The sequence below is a fragment of the Periophthalmus magnuspinnatus genome, chromosome 5, assembly GCF_009829125.3.
Source record: "Periophthalmus magnuspinnatus isolate fPerMag1 chromosome 5, fPerMag1.2.pri, whole genome shotgun sequence".
NCBI classification, from domain to species: Eukaryota; Metazoa; Chordata; class Actinopteri; order Gobiiformes; family Gobiidae; genus Periophthalmus; species Periophthalmus magnuspinnatus.
In genome coordinates, this window is record NC_047130.1 from 557,718 (window position 1) to 580,768 (window position 23,051).

Sequence of the window (23,051 nt, forward strand, 5' to 3'; positions counted from 1 at the left end):
CGAGTTTAAACATAAAAGTATGAAAGGGTTGATTTAGGACAGAATGAGCCTGTGATTATTTTCAGACGTGTAAACACATTTTTCTATAGCACTTTTCCACCTTCAAGGCACTCAAAGCACTTTACAACAAGGAACCACTCACACACACACACACATTCACACACCAGTGTACGCAGACACTGAGGGCGAGATGGGTGTGTCTTGCCCAAGGACACAACGACAGCATTCATCTGTGTGAGCTAGAATCTGACCGCCAACCTATGGATCAGTGGATCTGATCACTCAACCAATGATGTTTATGTCGAGAGCGGGATTTAAACTGCCAACCTTCAGATCAGTGGACAAACACTCTACCAACTGAGCCACTGTCGCCCGTGTGAAGTGTCCTGTCCACATGTGCACAGGACACATGTGCACAGGACACATGTGCACAGGACACATGTGCACAGGACACATGTGCACAGGACACATGTGCACAGGACACATGTGCACAGGACACATGTGCACAGGACACATGAAGGAGGCCGTGTTCTTCTGATTCTCATCTGACGTCAGGCTCTACATCGATTTACTCCTGGTGCTGCTACACTTCAAGTTTAGGGTCAGTCCACGTCTACATTTGACCCATCCTCCAGTGACCCTGACGCCACGGCTGGACTAAGCTGGAGGATTAGTCGATTGTGCATGTTTAGGTTGATGGGGGAAGCATCTCGACCCAGAGAAAATCCAGAGAACTGAGCACAGAGGATAAATCTGAGCACACAGTGGGTCAAGAGCTTCTCACTGACACGACTTTGACGATCGCTCACACTGTACTTTTTGTTCTTACTGTCCAATATTTATGTTGTTAAATTGACCATTTCATGATTAGAAAAGCTGCACTGCCCCTGGAGTCCGTGAACAAAAATCTCACAAGGATTAAAACGACACTGGGATTAGATTTACGACGATTCACTGTCGGATCTGAATTCACATTTAAAACACCCAGGAGGAGTAATACGTTTGGAGAAAAGAAGGTTAAACTACAAAGATCCCACACATTTTAGAGCCTGTTTGTAGAATCTGCAGGTTATACAGAACAAGAAATAAGAATATGTGTTTTCTGCAGATGAAATGATGCAGTTTAACGATGATGTTGATGTTTGTGTTGTACCTGCAGCTGAACAGACCAGAAATGTGCTTTAGAAATGTGGATTTAAATTGTAAAGCCGTGACTGCCCTCTTGTGTCCTCTCCACGACACTACACCACCGCAGTCTGCACAGCTCCATTTATCAGATTGAGGCGTTTGTTGAAGCTGCACAGACATTGAACATACAGAACGTGCTCTGTGTAAGGTGACGCTCAACACTGTGTGAGTCGTATCGATTTAAACTGCACTGATGATTCTCCTTTGACGGAAAAGGGAACAGCAGGTTGAACGATGTACAGAAGCGATGGCATTTAACGACCAGGCCCATCACAAATCAATAGCTTTTCCGAAAGAAAAACGCAGCGACTAATGGTATCCCAGCAGCGGAGAGACAGGAGAGAAAAGGGAAATGTTAATATGGAAGAAAGTTTCATAAAAAGGGACTATTTTTTTACATTTGTGTTTAAAATGTGGGTTTATGTGCAGAGTGGGACGTTATGACACTGAATGAGGCAGATTTTTACACCTGTAGATCAGTTTTCCTCATTAAGTGAAAAGCAATTCTCATTACTTCATGTTTATTATTAAGTTTTAAGTGGGTTGGGTATCACTCAAATGCTCATTACTTCACTTTTGACTTCCTGAAGCAATAAACCCACTGACACGTAGAGATGGGACGATAGTCAAATTTAGACTCTAGACTAGACTAGATTTTATCACAATAATTATTAAATCGAGGTTTACAGTTTCTAAAAACATCAATTTGCAGGTGTCTGAGCGATCACTTTTATTGTTTTTTTTTAGCTGCAAGTGAAATAAACAATGAATGAATAATAAATGTGTCACTTATAAAACTCTTGACTTTAAAAAACACATGAGCCAACCTGAGAAAGGCCCAGCTGTTCCGCTAACGCTAACGCTAACCTAGCAATAGCAAAGTCTCAGTCTTTTCTCCTTCAGACTCTGCAGATCGGTGGCTCGTCTTGTTGTTCTTGTTTTTCAAATCCATAATTCCACACATCAGACTTCACCTTCTTGAGTGGAGGATATAAATGTGTGGAGTCATCCGGATCCAGATCCACTGCCCACGAGCCACACGCACAGAAGCTAACGAGTTTCACTGCTATGACAGAGCGCCCCCTTGTGGACAAACACCAGAACTAACATCTAAACATTGTATTGAAACTGAAACATGAGTCAGTCTGGAGCCGTAAAGACGATGATCACGATTATTAAAAATGCCACGAACGATTAATTGCGGCCATTTTTTATTGTGATTAGTGATATTATTGTATATCGTTCCATCTCTACGGACACGTTTGAAAATACAACACTCGACTCAAAATAGGCGTCACATTATGAGGCAAAAGACCAAGTTTAAATCTGTCAAATGGACAAATTGTAGCAGGAGCCAAACGTCGTCACGGCTTAGAACGCAACGCCCGCGATAAATGAGGGACCACGGTAAAACAAAAACACATTAAATCTGCAAAAAATAAACTCGGCGATGACGAACAGACAGATAATGGATCGAAAGTTTATATAATTTAGCACAACCAGTTAGAAAATACTTGAAATATGATACAATATGTGTTGAAGCGATCGCTAAAGTCTGGGCTTGGTTAGTATTTGCACAGGAAACCAATGCGGCGATATCAGACGCCACAGTGAGGAGCTATTGGCAAAACTGTTATTGTGTCCTCGGGCAAGACACTTCACCCACGTGGCCTCGTACGACTGGAGTGTGTGAGTGCAGGTGGTGTTCAGTCTACACCAGAGCAGCTACAGCAGAATGAATGAAGGATTGTGACGTGAATGTGAGAGTCTGGAAAAGTGTAACACAAAACTACTGCACTTTTATTATTACGTGAAATATGGAGTGAAATTATAGGATCAAAAAATGGGCCAAGAGAAAAAAGCCTCGACAGAACAAGGATGTGACGGGTGCAACTCCATACTCGTGTTTGTTTAGAGATAAACTTGGATGAGTGGCCAGACTAAATATATAAACGATTGAAACAAGTGTGTGCAAATGTTTGTGTCAAATGCAGTCGGTTCCGTTTAACAAAAGTACAAACGTGCAGCCAAACGTCGTCACTCCTACGATTTGTCAACAGATTTAAACTTTGTCTTTTGCTCTGGATCAGACCTGAGGGATTAAAACAAACATCAACAACCAAACGGACCAATCAGATCAGACAACACTGACAGAAGAATGTGTTAAAGAATGTATTAAAAGGACCCGAGGAATCATGGAACAAGGCGGTTCATAAAAAGTGCCATCCAGACGCTAACGATGCTAACGAGCAAACACCTGCAGGTCGAGTGTTTATTCCGACGCAAGACTCGTCCGCACGTTAAAGAAAATAAAACCCTCAGACACCGACTCAGACCAAACACACGGGTCATTTTCACCCAGAACACGCCAAACCTGCAGAGAAACACGCCGCCGTCAGGAGATCAGCAAGTGCTCGACATCACCATGACGACCATTAAATAGATGTAGTGACAAGAGCGTCCACCAGACCCAGACCAAGACCAAGACCCAGACCCAGACCCAGACCCAGACCGCCGTGACCTCCGTCCAGCAAGAAGACGGAAAACACAAGAGAAGTGTGTGAGGGTGAGTTTAGACCTGATCTAGACCTGGTTTAGACCTGGTTTAGACCTGGTGTAGACCTGGTGTAGACCTGGTGTAGACCTGGTGTAGACCTGGTGTAGACCTGGTGTAGACCTGGTGTAGACCTGGTGTAGACCTGGTTTAGACCTGGTTTAGACCTGGTTTAGACCTGGTTTAGACCTGGTTTAGACCTGGTTTAGACCTGGTTTAGACCTGATGTAGACCTGGTTTAGACCTGGTTTAGACCTGGTTTAGACCTGGTTTAGACCCGGTGTAGACCCGGTGTAGACCCGGTGTAGACCCGGTGTAGACCCGGTGTAGACCCGGTGTAGACCTGGTGTAGACCTGGTTTAGACCTGGTTTAGACCTGGTTTAGACCTGGTTTAGACCTGGTTTAGAACTGATGTAGACCTGGTTTAGACCCGGTTTAGTTCTGATCTAGTCCTGGTTTAGTTCTGATCTAGTCCTGGTTTAGTTCTGATCTAGTCCTGGTTTAGTTCTGATCTAGTCCTGGTTTAGTTCTGATCTAGTTCTGGTTTAGTTCTGATCTAGTCCTGGTTTAGTTCTGATCTAGTCCTGGCTTAGTCTCAGTTTTAGGTCTTTATTTTCAGACTTATTGCAGCGTTAAAGACAAAGAGACGGTTCATTCAGACACAAATCGATGGACAAACTGAAACGTGGACCCTGAGCCTGAAAACAAAACAAACCTAATAATTAATAAATCCATGTGAAAAAAGCATCAACAACGAGACAGACGAGAGAAACTGAGTGCTCTTCATTATAAAGCCGCGGTAATTAGACTTTTTCAATTAAAATCACCTGATGGAAAACACTGGAGAGGAAAGACTTTGAACAACAGAACAAACTGGAACCTTCTGCACTTCACTGTTTAAATGATCCTCACAGGTGAAGCTCCTGGTCTGGAGTTAAATCAGACACAGATTTTCAATGATTGTCTCAAACTTGATCAGTTAAAAAAACAGAAACAAAGAGACAGAAGTGAGTGAGAGTCACAGAGGAGAAGTGGACGAGTGGAGAACATGGACTGGACTCAAGGCCTATAATCTCACTCATTTATGATCAAAAACAGCAGCGATAAAACATAAAACCATCAGGATGTTTGTAAATGCAGCGTGTCCAGTGATGAGGTCAGCCTCATGTGCCGACGCCTTTAAGACGCACTGGGCTCGAGCACAAATCAAAAATAAATGAGTAGCAGCAGGAGGAGCGTGTTTAATCCCAGGAAAGACCCAGATCCACTGGAAACGGCACAAACAGCGCACAGTCTGAGTCTGGCGTCTCAACCACCTGTGCGGACTCACTGCGCGTGTTCGGTGCCCAGACCGTGCCCTTTGCGCCTTTTCCACATTCCGCTCTCACATCTGTCCTGGAGTGTTCAGTGTTAGCTCATAGCCCGCTGCTAACCGCGCATTTACCGGTGACACAGTGATTTGTACCTTTGACAAGCACGAGCACCTCGGCCCCGGCTGCAGCTGGCTCTCCTCGCGGCTCTCCCGGCTCTCGCGGCTCTCCTCCCGCTGCACTCGGCTCTCCTCGGTCGCTGGTTCCGGGCGGGTCGTCTCCTTCAAACAGCTGGTTCACCTCCCCCTGGATGGATGCGGGCTGCTCGTCTCCGCTCTTGGAGACAGTGAACCTCTGGCCGCTCATGGTGGCGCGGGTGGTGCGGGTGGTGCTTCTTTTGTCGCGGTCAGACTCTTGGCCTCTGCGGTGTCCGGCGGAGCCTCCGGTGTCCGCTCTGAGGCTGTGGTCAGTTCACACAGACACAGACTCGTGGCAGGACTCGGTTCCTCCGTTAATTCTGCGCGATGCTCGAGACGAGCGTCTCATCAACCGGTGTGTGGCGCAGCTGGCGCAGGGTCCTAGCGCCGGAGCCACGTGTGCGCATTTAGAGATGTGCAGATGTGCGCCTGCGCAGATGTGCAGATGTGCGCCTGTACATATGTGCGCATTTAGAGATGTGCGCCTCTGCAGACGTGCGCCTGTGCAGATCTGCGCCTGCGCAGATGTGCAGATGTGCGTCTGTGCAGATGTGCGTTCTGAAAAAGCATAGACTTTTGGACTTTAACAACATGGTCAACCTCAAAAACCTCCTTGTCTAATTCATAAGGTCCTTCACTCCCTCGACCACCTCCTTTAAAGGAGGACATTAAATATAAAGACAATCTAGCAACGACCACACGAGCCACCGCCAGAGGTGACCTGTGACCCCACAGACGGACCACCTTTGGTCAGAATGAATCTGACCAAGGGGGGAACCAGTGGAATAGTCTCTAACCCTGAGAGAATGTCCCACAGACACTTCTTTAAAAGCTCAGATGAGGTTATGGTCAAACCAAAAACATGCATCACCTGTAGAAGCAGCAGTGTGGTCTGAACTGTCCACAGAGACATATTTGCCTGTGTGGACAAAATATGAAGGGGGTGGGTTCAGAATATGCCTGAATGGGCCAAACTGAAATAATGGAGACTGTGTCATGACTGGAATATGCAACATTTTGTATGGAGCAACCATGGGAACTGTGCAGTGAGTGTAATGTAATGTGCAATTTTTAACTTGACCCTTTTGTGACCCCTGCCCCTGGGACAACAGATGGAAATTAACCTTTGGCTCTAATCTGGAGTATTTATATTCATGTTGAATCATGTCTGTTCATCAATATGCACTGTCCCAGACAAATAAATACATAAATAAAAAATAAATACATTTGAGTTGATTTTAGTTGATACGTATACACACACACACACACACACACACCCACACACACAGACACACACACCCCCACACACACCCCGACACACCCCTACAGACACAGACACACACACACACCCCGACACACACACCTACACACCCCCACACACCCCCTCCTACAGACACACACACACACACACACACCCACACACACAGACACACACACCCCCACACACACCTACAGACACAGACACACACACACCCCCACACACACCGACACACCCCTACAGACACAGACACACACACACCCCCACACACACAGACACACACACCCCCACACACACCGACACACCCCTACAGACACAGACACAGACACACACACACCTACACACACACCCCCACACACACCCTCCTACAGACACACACACACACACCCTCATGTTGTGTACTTTATAAAAGTGACTCCAGGTCTGTGCAGAGGCTCAACTTAAAGGACAATGTCAGTTTGATCAATAAAAACAAAACAAGATCAACATCATCTCCAGGGAGAAAAGTCTGTTTGGACCATTGTCTCTGTGCGCCATCTGCTGGTGAGGGGTGAAAAAAATGGTTAAGTGAGCCGCTTTAAGAGCCGCTGTAAGAGCCGCCTCAGGATCATATATTAATATTAAATTAATATTTCTCAGTTCTATTATAACGCCTCCTGTCCACAGTTTAAATGTGAATCAGAAACATTCAAGTCAAATATCGAAGCACAAATGTAAACACATTTAAATACTAGATTTCCTTTTTCTTTTATTTCAGCACAGACTTTTACTGAATATGACATTCACTGTTACATCTTCTTGTCTCTGTTCTGCAGAAGACAATGTTTCACCAGTTCCAAGGCGTCCAGGAGCAAACACATCGTAGGACACAGGAGCCTCACATGAAGAAAGACTCAGGCCTGAAAGAAAATCAACGTTGTTCAAGTTGTTGCAGTTTCTGTGGACGAAGAACACAAGAAACAAACTGCTGTAAAGATGCACGTCTTAAAAAGTAAATCCAGAACATTTGACCATAGTCAGTGTGAAACTGCAGAGGTTTTGTTTGTTTCAGACGCGCCTCCTGTGTCTCGACCTCTGACCTCTGACCTGTTTCATACAGACTTTATGTGTGGAGTATTTTTTACAAACAGAATGGGCTTTTCTTTAGGTACAATGTGATATATTTTGAGTAAGAATAGTAAGATCACACATTTGAAACTTCTTCTGCACATAAATGTAAGAGAAATCCAGATCCTTCTGTTAAATCTCGCTCTTATCTGAACGTTTGTTGTGTGTCTGTTTTAGGGCCTGATGTTTATGTTTTCATGTGAGGAACAAGTATTTTGAGAAAACAGCCTCTGAGTTTACACTGTCCTGAATGTGCAGATTAAATCACATCATAGACTTTGTGTCCTTAAACATGTTTTATATAAACGTCTTACAGAGAAAGTGTGACACACGGCTCAGTCTTTAACACCAGACAGAGCAGCTGCTGTGAAGTCGAAGTGTTTTATCTGTTACAAATACACACAACATCACATTTACAACATCACATTTATAACATCACAACATCACATTTATAATATCACAACATCACATTTATAATATCACAACATCACATTTATAACATCACATCATCACATTTATAACATCACATCATCACATCAGACAACTGCACAAGTGACACAGAGGATGGTTTTGTCCTTCATGTCTCGTCTGGACAAACCCCTGATCTGACCTGTGTAAATACGACCTGCTGACCTGGTGAAATGTGTTTATGCCACAGTGTCTGACGTGACATCTCAGGGACCTGTCTGAGGTTTGGTCACTGAAGTTTGTCTGAACAGAGACACTGCAGAATGGAGACTGTGGCCTGTGATATGATAATGAGTAAATCAAATCTGTTTGTATTTAGACAAATGTCCCGTGCCCGTCTGTCCCCCGTCCAGAGTCTGTGAGGAGGAGCTGGTCCTGCAGACGAGCTGTGGGACGTCTGTGCTCCGTCCCTCATGTCCCTGATACTGCAGTGTGTCTGTAAAGTTTAGGTCCCACTTCACTAATTTCTCGCAGAAGTTAAAAATATTTCATTTGAATGTAGAGAAAAGAAAGTTTCCTTTAGTCTTTTCTGAAAAACACCAAAACGGTTTTGTCACTGAGGAAGTGGACCGTGGTCATGTTTCAGTTACAGGAAACAGATTTGTACTTCACATCTGAAGAGTGAGACAAAAAGCAGAATGTTTAAAGACCAAATACAGTTTGTCCACGACGACCACGAGGTGATTAGTGTTTTAATGATGTTTGTGTTTTAATTTCTGTTGCTTTTGATCAAGTTGAGCAGAGTTCATGTTTGTAAATGTGTTTTATTTTGCCACGTTTTACCACAGTGAATTCACATACATTTTTTGTTGAATGGGAGTTTTTTTCTACTTCCACATTGACCAGTTTCCTCTCATGGCCCCAAACACGACTTTTATTTACATCATTTTATAGATATCTTTGTCAGTCTGTTCTTAATAACCTCACAGTAAACACATTTCCTGTACAGAGACGACTTTTACCCCATGTTCTTGTTTGTTTTAAATCATTTTCTCGTCACTCCCCACAGTCGGGGCACGAGCTGAGAGAGCGCCCTCATCTGTTACGTCTGGAGCATCACTGTTCACTTTGATCAGACACTGGACAAAATCCTGCCCTTTTTAAGAAGATCTGCAGTATATTTACAGTGGAGCAAAAGAGTATAAAAGATGAGAGAGATCTGTCATTTTTATCATAGTTTCACTTCAACTATGAGACAGAATGAGAAAAAAAAGAACCCAGAAAATCACACTGTCTGACTTTTAAAGAATTAATTTGCAAATTATGGTGGAAAATAAGTATTTGGTCAATAACAAAAGTTCATCTCATACTTTGTTATATTCCCTTTGTTGCAGTGACAGGTCGTTTTCTGTCTCCAGAGGTTTTCACTGTTGCTGTAGTTTGGCTCATTCCTCCTGCAGATCTCCTCCTCCCAAACACTCCTTCGTTGCCCGGGCGATGTGTTTGGATCATTGTCACACTGAAAGACTCAGCCACGTTTCATCTTCAATGTCCTCGCTGATGGAAGGAGGTTTTCACTCAAAATCTCACGATACTTGGCCCCGTTCATTCTTTCCTTTACATGGATCAGTCGTCCTGGTCCCTTTGCAGAAAAACAGCCCCAAAGCATGATGTTTCCACCCCCATGATTCACAGTAGGTCTGATGTTCTTTGGATGAAACTCAGTATTTTTTCTCCTTCAAACTCGACAAGTTGAATTTTAACAAACAGTTGTATTTTGGTTTGATCTGACCATGTGACATTGTCCCAATCCTCTTCTGGATCATCCAAATGCTTCTGTCAAACTTCAGACGGGCCTGGACATGTCCCGTCTTAATCAGGGGACACGTCTGGCACTGCAGGATTTGAGTCCCTGGTGGTGTAGTGTGTTACTGATGGTCCCTTTGTTACTTTGGTCCCAGCTCTCTGCAGGTCATTCACTCGGTCGTGTGGTTCTGGGGTTTTTGCTCTTTGTTCTTGTGTCATTTTGACCCCACGGGGTCAGATCTTGGTGGAGCCCCAGGTCTTGGTCTTGTTCCATTTTCTAATACTTGCTCCACAGTTGATTTGTTGACTCCAGCTCTTACCTGTTGCAGATTGAGTGTTCGGGGCCTGGTGTCTACAGTTTTGTTTGTGGTTCCTTTGCTCTTTGGTCTTGTCCATAGTGGAGTTTGAGTCTGACTGTTTGAGGTTGTGGACATGTGTCTTTTATACTGAGGACGAGTTCAAACAGGGGCCATTAATACAGAGAACGAGTGGAGGACAGAGGAGCCTCTGAAAGAAGAAGGTACAGGTCTGAGACACAGATCTTGCTTTTTCATAGTTGACCAAATACTTATTTTACTGAGGAATTTACCGATTAATTCGTTGTGATTTGAATGTGATTTCCTGGATTCTTTTCCCTCATTCTGCCTCATAGTTGAAGTGAAACTATGTTGAAAATTACAGGCCTCTCATCTTTTTAAGAGGGAGAACTTGAACAGTTGGTGAATGAATAAATACTTTTTTGTGTATTATTTTTCCACTTTTTCCCACAGTGAATTTGAAAACATTATTTGTTGAAGGGGAGTTGTTCTACTTAAGTCCACACGGCCCCAAACAAGACTCAATTCCCACTTATAATTACATAATCATATAGATTTATTTGTCTTTCTGTGCTTAATAACCTCACAGTAAACACTGGGGCTGGATTTCCCGTACAGAGACGACTTTGACCCCACGTTTTCTCGCCAAATCCCCCCAGTCAGGGCACGACCTGAGAGAACGCCCTCTGTTCCGTCTGTGGAAGGTCGAGGTGCTCTGTGGAGGCTCTGGACACAACATATTTAGATTTTATAACCTCAAAGACGAATAATGTAAAGGTCCTATCTCCTGTAATGCAAAAATCAAACAAACAACAACAAAAACTAACACTTTTAACCATAATGCTGTAATGCCACGTCTCTTTACACTTTTGTCCCTCATTGAATCAGAAGTTTGCACGATGTTGTTTAAGTCCACACCACTGAGGAGTTTGCATGTTCTTCCTGTATTCAGATATAGTACATATAGAGTTGAACAGTTCTTATGTAAAACCTAAAGCATAAATCACTAAACATGAGATTTAGGGAAAAACAGGTGGAATTTGGGGGAATTTTAGGTTTATGTTTTTGGAGCTTTCCCTAAACATTTTTTACGCTCTGGAGCTTCACTGTTCACTTTGGGGAAAAATAAATTCTCCAGATGATCATCGACAGAAGCTGAGACACTGTGGACCTGCTGCAGACGTGAGGGATCACAGAGGTTTAGGTTTGGACAGTTTGCCGATTAATCGTGTCGTTATGAGCTGTTACTTCTATGGACAAAATCAGAAAGGCTTTTATATGGACTTGGAGGTTGGTCAGAAGTCTCTGCGTTTTATTAAAGGTAAACAGATGAGAACATGTCGCTGAGATCAGGCTGAGGACATGACTCTGCTGTGGGTGAAGTGTTAACACGTATGTATTTTTGGAGATCTGTGGTTATTGTTTTGACTCTCCTGATCATCTGCACATCATATAAATCGTGTATAAATAAGTGTATATAATGTGTTTGTGTTTGCTCTGACACTTTCGGTCGTGTTCTCTCTGCACAGGAAAACCACAGCTGTGTTTGGTGAAAAACCAAACCATATGGTTTATTAAGAGGCGACTGTTTCCTGATGAGTTTCACTTGTCGACAGTGTGACAGGATGGAGCCGGGTCAGGTGGTGTACGCTGTGATGGAGGTTCTGATCGGTGTGTGTTGTTGTGTGGGGAACGTGCTGGTGATGGTGGCGATGTGGTGCAGTGGGAGTCTGCAGCAGGAGCCCACGTACTGCCTGCTGTTTTCCCTGTGTGTGGCAGACGCTCTGGTGGGGGTCGTGTCCGTCCCTCTGTCCGTGATGGTGGACGGACACCTCTTCACCTCCTTCGGCCTGTGTCTGTTTTTCGGCTGTGTCCTCCTGCTCCTCACTCTGGGCTCCGTGCTCTGCCTCACGGCCATCGCAGTGGACAGGTACCTCAGGGTCTCCATCCCCATCAGGTAATAAGTGTGACTCAAGTGTTCAGTAAAAACACAGAGTTTTATTCTTGTGTACAAAGTGTTTTCTATGTTGACCAGAGCACATGTGTCTTTGTTCTAATCCTCTGTGGTCCGTTCTCACTGTCGGGCTGTGGTCTGAGCCCGGTGTTGTTCTGGTGACAGACGTGTTTTGGTGATGCTCTCATGGCTCATGGCTCAGTCGTGTCTAGTCCAGGATCAGCTCTAATTAGTTTAGTTTATTATTAGCGAGTTTACCAATGAAGTTATGTGCACATTGACATGTTCTAGTTGCAAAAGAAGCAAAAAAGTGTCCAACATGTTTGTCCTTACTGTGGTTTCTTAGAGGGTTCATCCTCGACCTTTAGGCTTAGTTTGGATCCACTGTAGATATTGTGTTATTGCTCTTTTTATTGCTATTGCTATTGTTTTTTCTGACGCACTTTAAACATACTGAGGCACTTTACTTACCTCTTGCACTTTAAATAATACTGATACTAATACTATTTTATTGTTGCTTTATTACTTGTTTTATTCGTCTGTTAAACACTGAATAATCTGTACTTTTGAATTCTTGCACTGATCTGTACTGTATTGTTTTTACATTGTTCGTGTTAATTGTTGTTTTAATTGCTGTTATATTAGTTGTTGTTTTAGGACGACATTATGCTAAATCTGGTGCAGCCATCTTTTAATGTAACTGCACATTGTCCTTTAAATAAATAAATAAAGTAAAGTAAATAAAGGAAATATATTCAGTGTGAAGACTGAAACCTGTGGGGAAGTGATAATGTTTCTCTTTCTTTGATCCGCTTGTAAACCAGAAAGAAAAGTCATGTGTAAAAGTCTGTTAAACTCTGGGTTGAAATCTAGAATGAACGGATGTGTTGAGGGAAATGTGAGCGTCAGAATGCATCTTTATTTTTTATTTAACTGGCTCTACATAAGGAGAAAATCTGCAAATGGACTTCCTCTTACTCTGAGTTGTTTTGTTTCATTTCTGTTTGAGTATTTTGCACTGTGCTGCGTTCAAGGCTGATGGTAACTCTCACAATGAGTCACGTCTCTGAAACACTAACGCAGCTAAACACACGTGTTTTTGGAGAACGCAATTGTTTTCAATGCAGTGAGTTTGTCGACAGTGGCGTCTGCAGGTCAGTGTTACTTTACTGGTCCTATGGTAGTTTTTTTTTACAACAATAACTAAATGTTTTTATTGTTATTTCCTCTTGGACGTGTTTAATTTTGTTTTGGTTCTGTGCATCTTGACCAGGATTTCACAACCACAACATTTTTTTGCTGCAGAATTTATCCAATCCACTTTATTTATAAAGCACATTTCATAAACAAATTGTTTCCAAAGTGCTGCACAGAGACAAAGTGACATAAAATAAAAAGGAACAACAATCAAAAATAAATAGGTGCTCATTTAATTTGACTAAAAACTAACTGTACACAAAATCAATAAAACACATAAAAATAATTTAAAAAAATAAACCACAGAGGACCACACAACTCACGCGGTGTTAAAAGCCAGAGAATAAAAGTGGGTCTTAAGACGAGACTTAAACTCTCTACAGTGGAGCTGTTTGAACGTGGGGGGGCAGGGCGTTCCACAGTTTAGGTCCAACCACAGAAAAGGCCCTGTCCCCTCTGGTTTTAAGTCTGGTCTTAGGGACCACGAGCTGGAGCTGGGCCTCAGACCTCAGAGCGCACCGGGGTGTAATCTGGGGCCAGACCATTCAAAGCTTTAAAAACAAACAATAAAATCTTAAAATCAACTCTAAAATGAACAGGAAGCCAGTGCAAAGACACAAGAATTGGTGTGATATGATCGTGTTTTTTGGTTCCTGTTAAAAGTCGTGCAGCAGAGTTTTGGACTAACTGCAGTCGGTAAAGTGAGTTTTGTGAGAATAAAGTGCATTGCAGTCGTCCAGGCGCGAAGAAATAAAAGCGTGCACGACTTGTTCAAAAAGTTTAAAAGATAAAAACGGTTTGACTTTGGATAAAAGCCGCAGATGATTAAAAACTAGATTTTAAAACACCATTAATATGTTTGTCAAATTTAAAATCGCTGTCTATGGTGACGCCAAGGTTGAAGAATTAATATAAATAAATATAAATAATGTATGTAATATAAATAAATGTGAGATTGTGTTTATATTTCCACAGGTACAAGACCACAGTGACTCAGAGGCGCTCCTGGTTGGTGGTCGCCGGATGCTGGTTGGTTGCGTTTCCTCTCAGTTTCGCGCCGATGTGGGGCTGGTACAACGAGGAAACCCTAACCCGCTCAAACAGCTCCATTATCTGCTGTCGCTTCCAGGACGTCATCCCCATGTCTTACCTCATCTACTTCTACCTCTTCTTCTGTCACGTTATTCCTCTGTTACTCATGACTGTTTTGTACTTCGCCATTTTTAACACCATCAGAGACCGACTGAAGGTAAAACCGGGCGACGTCCTGAAGCTGTCTCAGAAACACATGAAGAAAGAGAAGCAGCTGGCGTGTTCTCTCCTCTTTGTTCTCTTTCTGTTTGTCGTGTGTTATTTGCCTTTGCACGTCATGAACACCGTCGTGCACTTTGGCTCACCGCCGTTTGTTCCAGCAGAGGCTTTTCACGTGGGCATCCTACTTTCACACGCTAATTCCGCCGTAAACCCGCTGGTCTACGCCTTAAAAATACCCAAAATAAAGAGAGCGTGCGTGCATCTGTGGAGCAAGAGAATGTCACGTAAAGCAGAGATTCAGTCCACAGACGTTCAGAGCAGTCAGAGTTTGGAGAACAACGCCACGAGTAACGTCACGATCGTGCAACAAGACATTTGTGCAAAGTGAAAGTGAGTCGTGTGCAGGTCTTTGGACACTTTTTTAATCACTGACTGTGTATAAACTTGTTAAATGTGCTGTTTTTTTCTTTGGATATTTAGATTAACCATATTATTTTGTTGCCTTTTTTGCATCTCACCACGTTCAGCTCTGAGCATTTACACAAGAAAACACAACTCAAATGTTTCACCAGAGCAGATACGTGCACATGAAACGCTCTAACTGCAAAAGAAACAGCTCAGCAAAATAAAAGCGTCCAACATTTTTGTCATTACTGTCGTTTTTTAGAAGGTTCATCCTCGACCTTTAGGTGTAGTTCAGATGTAAATAAATGAAATGTATTTACGTGATGTGTAAAGCTCATTGTGAAGTGTCAGTGCTTCTGTTTCTTTGTGGATGTCTTTGATTCACTTGAGATGTTCTGGTGTAATAATGACAAAAAGATGAAATGTTTGTTTAATTCTAATGTTTAAAAGTCGCTTCATTCTCTGTAAAGTCTGGAAGAATCGTCAGATGAGTTTGTTTAAATGAGTCCATTGTTTTTTGTAGCACATCTGGACTGTTGTGTTTTGTTGGTGTTTTCATTAAATTCAATTTTTTTTTTCAATTCATTTTATTTTGTAACGCCCAAAATCACAACCACAGTTGTCTCGAAGGGCGTTCATGTTTTGGTTGATGGGGGAAACCGGAGTACCCGGAGGAAACCCATCCAGACACGAGGAGAAACATGAAAAACTCCACACAGAAAGGCCTGGTGACCCGGGGATCAACCAAACACACAAAAACACAACAACACACAAAAACACACAACACACAAAAACACAACAACACACAAAAACACAACAACACACAAAAACACAACAACACACAAAAACACAACAACACACAAAAACAAACAACACACAAAAACAAAACAACACACAAAAACAAAACAACAGGAAAAATCAGACAAAACAAGAAAAAACGGCCAGGTGAGGAGGAGGAGAGGGTCCACTGTCATCGGGGCATCTGACAGAGATACACTCCACAGGGGGAGTGGGACAGGGGACAACATGTGAATAGCATTGCTGATGAGAAAATAGGACAAAGCAGAGGATAGTGCTCAGGTTGCCATACTTCCCCCAGCTAGTTACTCCTACTGCAGCCTGTCTTATCCCGGGTTTGTCCCTAACTCCCTCACTAAGTAACCTGGTCTATACCGAAGAGGAAGGTTTTAAGCCTGGTCTTAAATACAGAGACTGTGGGGGCCTGTTTAACATCAGCAGGGAGTTGATTCCATAGCACAGGAGCTTGGTAACTGAATGCTCTCCCTCCCACTGTACTTTTGGACACTCTAGGAACCACTAATAGTCCTGCATTCTGAGAGCGGAGTGCTCTGTTTGGCTGGTACGGGACAATAGCATCTTGCAGATAGGATGGGGCCAAACCGTTTAGGGCTTTGTATGTCAGGAGGAGGACTTTGAATTTGATTCTAAGCTCGACAGGAAGCCAGTGCAGATATTTTAGTACAGGACTGATGTGGTCTCTTCTTTTAGTTCCTGTTAGGACTCTGGCCGCTGCATTTTGGACCAACTGGAGGCTCCTTATAGTACTTTATAGTACTTTATAGTACTTTATAGTACTTTTGGGGCAGGCGGCGAGCAGAGAATTACAGTAATCAAGTCTGGAAGTAACAAATGCATGGATGAGTTTTTCAGCATCGTTTTTAGGTAAAATATTTCTAATTTTAGTTATATTTCGCAGGTGAAAGTATGCGGTTTTACAAGCTAGGTTTACATGGGCTGTGAATGAGAGATTTTGATCAAATAGGACTCCAAGATTTTTTACAGTAGAGAAATCTCTTTGACCTTTGGGACCAACGACAATGACCTCTGTTTTTTCAGGATTTAAGAGCAGGTAATTCAAGGTCATCCAGGTTTTGATGTCCTTCACACAGGCACTGAGTTTATCTATTTGATCAGTCTGATTTGGTTTCATTGATAAGTACAGCTGAGTGTCATCAGCGTAGCAGTGAAAATTAATGCCATGTTTTCTGATAATGTTACCCAATGGCAACATATACAGAGTAAATAGGATTGGACCAAGCACAGATCCTTGTGGAACACCACAGGCTACTTTAGAACAGGGAGAGGTGCTCTGGTTTATACTAACAAACTGGTACCTATCTGATAGATAGGATTTAAACCATTTGAGGGCGGTCCCTCTGATTCCAATGTCACATTCTAACCTCTGCAGTAGAATGTTGTGATCAATGGTGTCAAACGCTGCACTGAGGTCCAGTAGGACCAGGACTGAAGCCAGCCCGTTATCAGCAGCTAGTAGTAAATCATTTGTTACTTTAAGCAGTGCAGTCTCTGTGCTGTGGTGAGCTCTGAATCCAGATTGAAATTTTTCAAATATATTATTGTCCTGCAGGTGGCGGCAGAGCTGTTTCACCACCACTCGCTCTAGACTTTTTGAGAGGAAGGGAAGATTAGAGATAGGTCTATAGTTGACTAATTCATCAGGATTTAGGTTAGGTTTTTTCAAAAGGGGTTTAATCACAGCAAACTTAAAGGACTGAGGAACGTAGCCATTTTCTAACGACATATTTATTATGTTATGGATGGAATCTATTATTAGGGGGAGGGCTTCTTTGAGGAGTCTGATTGGAATAGGGTCGAGCAAACAGGTTGATGGTTTTGACGACACGATGACTGAGGTAATCTCCACCTCATCAACAGGAGTAAATTTATCTAATATTATTAGAGGATCCATGTGGGATATTGGCACAGACTGGATTAGCTCAGAGCTAAGGGCTCAGCATTATTTTTACACAAGACACAATAATAAAATAAAATCAATCGATGGATCATGTAAACCAGAAGGAACTGATGTGTGTGATGTAAAAATGTGTTAAACTCTGTCAGGTTCTAGGATGAAATCCAGAATGAACGGATGAAACGGAGGGAAATGTGAGCGTCAGGGAGGACACACATCAAACTCTCGTATCAGAATGTATTTTTATTTTATTTTTATTTAACTGGCACTTTTTATATAAGTCGAAAATGTGCAAAATGAGTTGTTTTTGTTTCATTTCTGTTTGAGTTTCTTACACTGTGCCTTTATTTAAAAAGAAATGTTTGGATATGAGTAGAAAAACAAGACACAATACGATGCGTTAATCCTTTATTGTTTCCCACGGGAGAAACGTGTTGGGGTCAAAGGTCACGCTTCAACCTCAGAGCCACTAAAAAAGACAAAGACAAAATTTAAAACGATTGAAGTATTTAGAGATGAAGCACGTTTAGAATAAAAATACACAAAGCTACAGGATAATAAATAACATTTATGGACACAAAAAAGTAGAAAAGCCTGTTTGAAAAGTTAGAACGAAAACAAATAGTCCAAATGTTAAATTAAACGAACATATAATCACCTAAAAACCGACATCACGCAGCTGGTGCTTTGTTTTTTTGTTATGATATTTTTCTTGAATAATAAAAACTGTTTTCAGCAGATTGGAGAAAATATTTGTCCAATGCAAAAGGCCGTGTGTGTGTGTGTGTGTGTGTGTGTGTTAAAGTGTGAGGAATGATACACACCCTGGTTTAATCAAAGAGTAAACGTAGCGGACGAAGCACTGGATCAGCTCTCGCAGAAAGTCCTCGGCTCTTTTGATGAAAACGTCACCTTCTTCTGACGTGGGCTCGTCTTCCTCTATGTCCTTACAGTTTGACATCTCTGTGGATAAATTACATGTGAAATCAAGTTTTTTGTGAAAATTTCTTTAAAAAGTAAATCCAGAACATTTTACCGTAGTCGTTGTCAAACTGTTTAGGCTGTGGTAAACCCAGACATGAAGCTTGTGTCTCAAACTCCTTGAGGTCGGCAGCGTCGACGCTCGGCTTCCGACCTGAAACAGAGAGTTCAAATTTATATTTATATTGTTCAAATTTATATTCTGAATGTTTTGTGTATTTTTACAAACAGAACACGGTTTTCTTTTACAACACAACTCCAATAAGTAAAACAAAAAAATACAGAATACAACGATCTGCAAATCCTTTTCAACCGATACTGAACTGAATAAACTACCACAACCAACACTGAATGACCGTGACCTTTGACCCCTCAGGTGGACCATCAGGATTGTTCTCATGGTTCATGGAGAACGTCTGTGGAGGCTCAAACATAAACTTCCATCAAGAAACGTCTTTTTCAGGGACGTCCTGCTTCAGCGAGACAAAGCCACATTCTGCAGGAGTTACCCCAGCGTGTCTTTGTAGTAACAGAGTGCAGTACTGGACAGAGCGCAGTACTGGACAGGGCGCAGTACTGGACAGGGCGCAGTACTGGACAGAGCGCAGTACTGGACAGGGCGCAGTACTGGACAGGGCGCAGTACTGGACAGGGCGCAGTACTGGACAGAGCGCAGTACTGGACAGAGCGCAGTACTGGACTGTCCTGTCTGTCCAGACCTGTCCCCCTGAAAAGATGAGGCTCATTATGAAACACAGAATATGACACTGGAGACCCCAGACTGACGAGACACTGAAGCTGTGCATTTGTGTTTCCTCCTGCAAAACTTCAACAGTTCGTGTCCTCAGTTTGTGTCTTCAGTTCGTGTCATCAGATCGTGTCCTCAGATCGTGTCCTCAGTTCGCGTCTTCAGTTCGCGTCTTCAGTTCGCGTCTTCAGTTCGCGTCCTCAGATCGCGTCCTCAGTTCGCGTCCTCAGTTCGCGTCTTCGGTTCGCGTCTTCGGTTCGCGTCTTCGGTTCGCGTCTTCGGTTCGCGTCCTCGGTTCGTGTCTTCGGTTCGTGTCCTCGGTTCGTGTCTTCAGTTCGTGTCTTCAGTTCCTGTCTTCAGTTCGTGTCCTCAGTTCGTGTCCTCAGTTCGCGTCTTCAGTTTGTGTCCTCAGTTCGTGTCTTCAGTTCGTATCTTCAGTTCGTGTCCTCAGTTCGTGTCCTCAGTTCGTGTCTTCAGTTCATGTCTTCAGTTCGTGTCCTCAGTTCGCGTCCTCAGTTCACAAACACTTATTGATTGTTGTTAAAGTTGATGTAACGCAGTGGTAAACATGCCCCTGTGCAGCTTTAATGGAACATGCTACAAACATCAAACTGAAAATGAGTGAATATTTGCATAAACACAATAAAGTTTATCAGTTTGAACATTAAATATCATGTCTTTGTGGTTTATTATAGAGTTTGAAAAGGATTGTAATCGTTGTATTCTGTATTTTTTATAGTAATATACGTGTTTTCTTACTGTAGAGTAAAATGATTTTGGTGAGTCCTTCAGTCTTCAGGACAGTACAGTCCGAGCAGCTGCTGGGCAGTAAGTGATACTTGTGAGCTGAAACATACGGACACAATACTGCAGTTATACTACACAATATAACACTGAAAACACACAATTTACACAAACTTAACACTTACGGAAACTCGTGTAAGTCAGTGAGGTCTTATCAAATGAATACGCTTCCGTGTCATTCATACAAAATGACTGTCTGGAAAATAAAACGTGAAAAGGATTGTGAGTTTTCAGTTATGTCACTGCACACAAAACGACACTGAAGCACGTACATTTTAAATGTAGTAACCACTTCAAAAGTCTGAGCAGTCTCAGAACGAACGGCGTCCACCATGATACTGGGCTTCATGAGAGTGTGCATTAAATGTGAAAACGCACATGAATCTGTGGACATGGCGTGCAAATACCATCTCCCTGCAAACTGAAATAAAAGAGTAAAAAGTATTTAAATGACACAGACCGCGGCTGTTTGGTTGTTTGGTCTTACATCGAGCTCCTGGTCTTGTGTCGTGAGGAGCTGGTCACAGGTGAGAGGAGCAGCTCTGCAGACTGAGAGCAAACCCAAACACAGCACTGCACACACGGCCTTCATCTCTGCACTGCCTCCGCCGTCCAGAGCGTCGGCTTTATCTCCGCTCACTGACCAGTTAAAGCGCTCGGGTCAGCGACGCCCCTCTGCCTCACGCCAGTTCCTCCTGTACTTATGAATACATGTCTATACTACACGGATAATGTGTTTTAGTAGTTTAGTAACAGTAAAGTAAACATCAGGGCTGGACTTACGGGACAGAAGTGTCTTTGACCCCATGGTCCTGAGGTTTTGTTTGCCGTCGTGTATAAATCCTCATAGTTGAAACATATTAATCAGAGAGAACGGCTCCGTCTGCCCTGTGGCCTGGACTCCTCCTTCAGACTTGGAGCCGAGTCAGACCGAGTCACATTAAATCAACCCTGAATCTTTCCGCTGATATTCATCTTAAGTCCACATCTGCAGCTCGGATCGTTTTAGAGCCACAGTCGAGTTTAAAATCAGGACAGCTCCAGACTGAACCTCTCAGTCACGACTTTGTTCTGTCCGTGTACGTTTGACCAGTGATGGAGCAATCTGTCCAGGGTTTAGAGCCTTTACACAAACTTTACTCCAGGACGAGATCCAAGTGTGTGTAAATGTGTGAGACAGACACACAGAGAAAGAGCCGTCAAAGAAAGACCTCAGAGACGATCAGGCCGAGCGAGTCGTCCTCATGGAGTATCAGTCTGGACATGTTTAAATATTTACTCTGCTACATCCCTGTAGTTTTATTATTATTTTTATTTTTATATTTATTGATCTTGTCTCTGCTGTTGATGGTTTGACATTCATTCATCTCGCCGTGATTCGCCCACAGGCCACAGACGACTTCACTGAAAAAAGAAAATGTCTTGAAAAACCTGCGTTTTTCTTGGGTCTCCACAGACTGAGCTGATGTTCTGCTCCATGAACATCAGTTATTGTCCAAGGCTACGACATAAAAGAAAAGCAGAGGTGGATCCTCCACCAGGTCCACCACAAGATCCTCCACCAGCTCCACCACAAGATCCATCCACCAGGTCCTCCACCACAAGATCCTCCACCAGGTCCTCCACAAGATCCATCCACCAGGTCCTCCACAAGATCCATCCACCAGGTCCTCCACAAGATCCATCCACCAGGTCCTCCACAAGATCCTCCACCAGGTCCTCCACAAGATCCATCCACCAGGTCCTCCACAAGATCCTCCACCAGGTCCTCCACAAGATCCATCCACCAGGTCCTCCACAAGATCCATCCACCAGGTCCTCCACAAGATCCTCCACCAGGTCCTCCACAAGATCCATCCACCAGGTCCTCCACAAGATCCATCCACCAGGTCCTCCACAAGATCCATCCACCAGGTCCTCCACAAGATCCTCCACCAGGTCCTCCACAAGATCCATCCACCAGGTCCTCCACAAGATCCATCCACCAGGTCCTCCACAAGATCCTCCACCAGGTCCTCCACAAGATCCATCCACCAGGTCCTCCACAAGATCCTCCACCAGGTCCTCCACAAGATCCATCCACCAGGTCCTCCACAAGATCCTCCACCAGGTCCTCCACAAGATCCATCCACCAGGTCCTCCACAAGATCCTCCACCAGGTCCTCCACAAGATCCATCCACCAGGTCCTCCACAAGATCCTCCACCAGGTCCTCCACAAGATCCATCCACCAGGTCCTCCACCAGGTCCTCCACCAGGTCCTCCACCAGGTCCTCCACAAGATCCATCCTCCAGAGCAGAGAGTCCAAACTACGGCCTGAGGGCCAAATGTGGCCCTCAGACCTTCAGCTGAACTGGCCCAACTGATCATAGTCAGAACCTTTTATATAAGTTTGTCTAATCCACCAACTTAACGTAAATAACATCACATTTCATTGTCACACAGACCTGATGTTAATATTTCAAGACTTATTTAAAGTATAAAGTCAAAACGATGTTAAAAGCAACGAATCATCCACTGACCCCTGACCCCTGACCCCTGACCCTCTGTGTCCCATGTTTTTAAAGATATGGCCCTCGGTGAAAAGAGTTTGGCCCCTCTGCTCTAGATGCACCAGGTCCTCCACCAGGTCCTCCACCAGGTCCTCCACCAGGTCCTCCACCAGGTCCTCCACCAGGTCCTCCAGGTCCATCCTCCAGATCAGCTCCTCTGAGCTCGGCTGGTGCAGTTTTCAGAGGCTGATATTCGAGTAGTTTGGTCGATACTCGAGTAGTTTGTACAGCCTGAAACTGTGACCTTTAACCCCACAGCTGCTCCTCTCATCCCTC

At 43.5% G+C, this 23,051-nt stretch overlaps 3 protein-coding genes across 3 annotated transcripts in view; 1 reads left to right on the plus strand and 2 right to left on the minus strand.

The window, feature by feature from the left end:
• Positions 1-5,419, minus strand: part of slc12a5a (solute carrier family 12 member 5a) — a 151,601-nt gene extending 146,182 nt beyond the window's left edge. The window contains exon 1 of the mRNA XM_055222141.1: positions 5,209-5,419. Coding sequence (XP_055078116.1) covers positions 5,209-5,419 — 211 coding nt within the window. The remainder of the gene's footprint in view (positions 1-5,208) is intronic.
• A 6,350-nt stretch (positions 5,420-11,769) lies between these two features.
• Positions 11,770-15,179, plus strand: LOC117370634 (adenosine receptor A3-like). Its single transcript, XM_033966110.2, has 2 exons — positions 11,770-12,103; positions 14,273-15,179. Exons 1-2 carry the CDS (start codon positions 11,772-11,774, stop codon positions 14,937-14,939), a joined length of 999 nt encoding a protein of 332 aa, XP_033822001.1. The 5' UTR covers positions 11,770-11,771; the 3' UTR covers positions 14,940-15,179.
• A 2,742-nt stretch (positions 15,180-17,921) lies between these two features.
• Positions 17,922-20,900, minus strand: LOC129456281 (uncharacterized). The gene is made up of 7 exons (XM_055222152.1): positions 20,711-20,900; positions 20,496-20,644; positions 20,349-20,419; positions 20,179-20,265; positions 18,727-18,825; positions 18,515-18,653; positions 17,922-18,159 (listed from the first exon to the last, which is right to left on the minus strand). The coding sequence occupies exons 1-7, from the start codon at positions 20,813-20,815 to the stop codon at positions 18,138-18,140; spliced, it is 672 nt and encodes a 223-aa protein (XP_055078127.1). The 5' UTR covers positions 20,816-20,900; the 3' UTR covers positions 17,922-18,137.
• Positions 20,901-23,051: the final 2,151 nt, after the last annotated feature.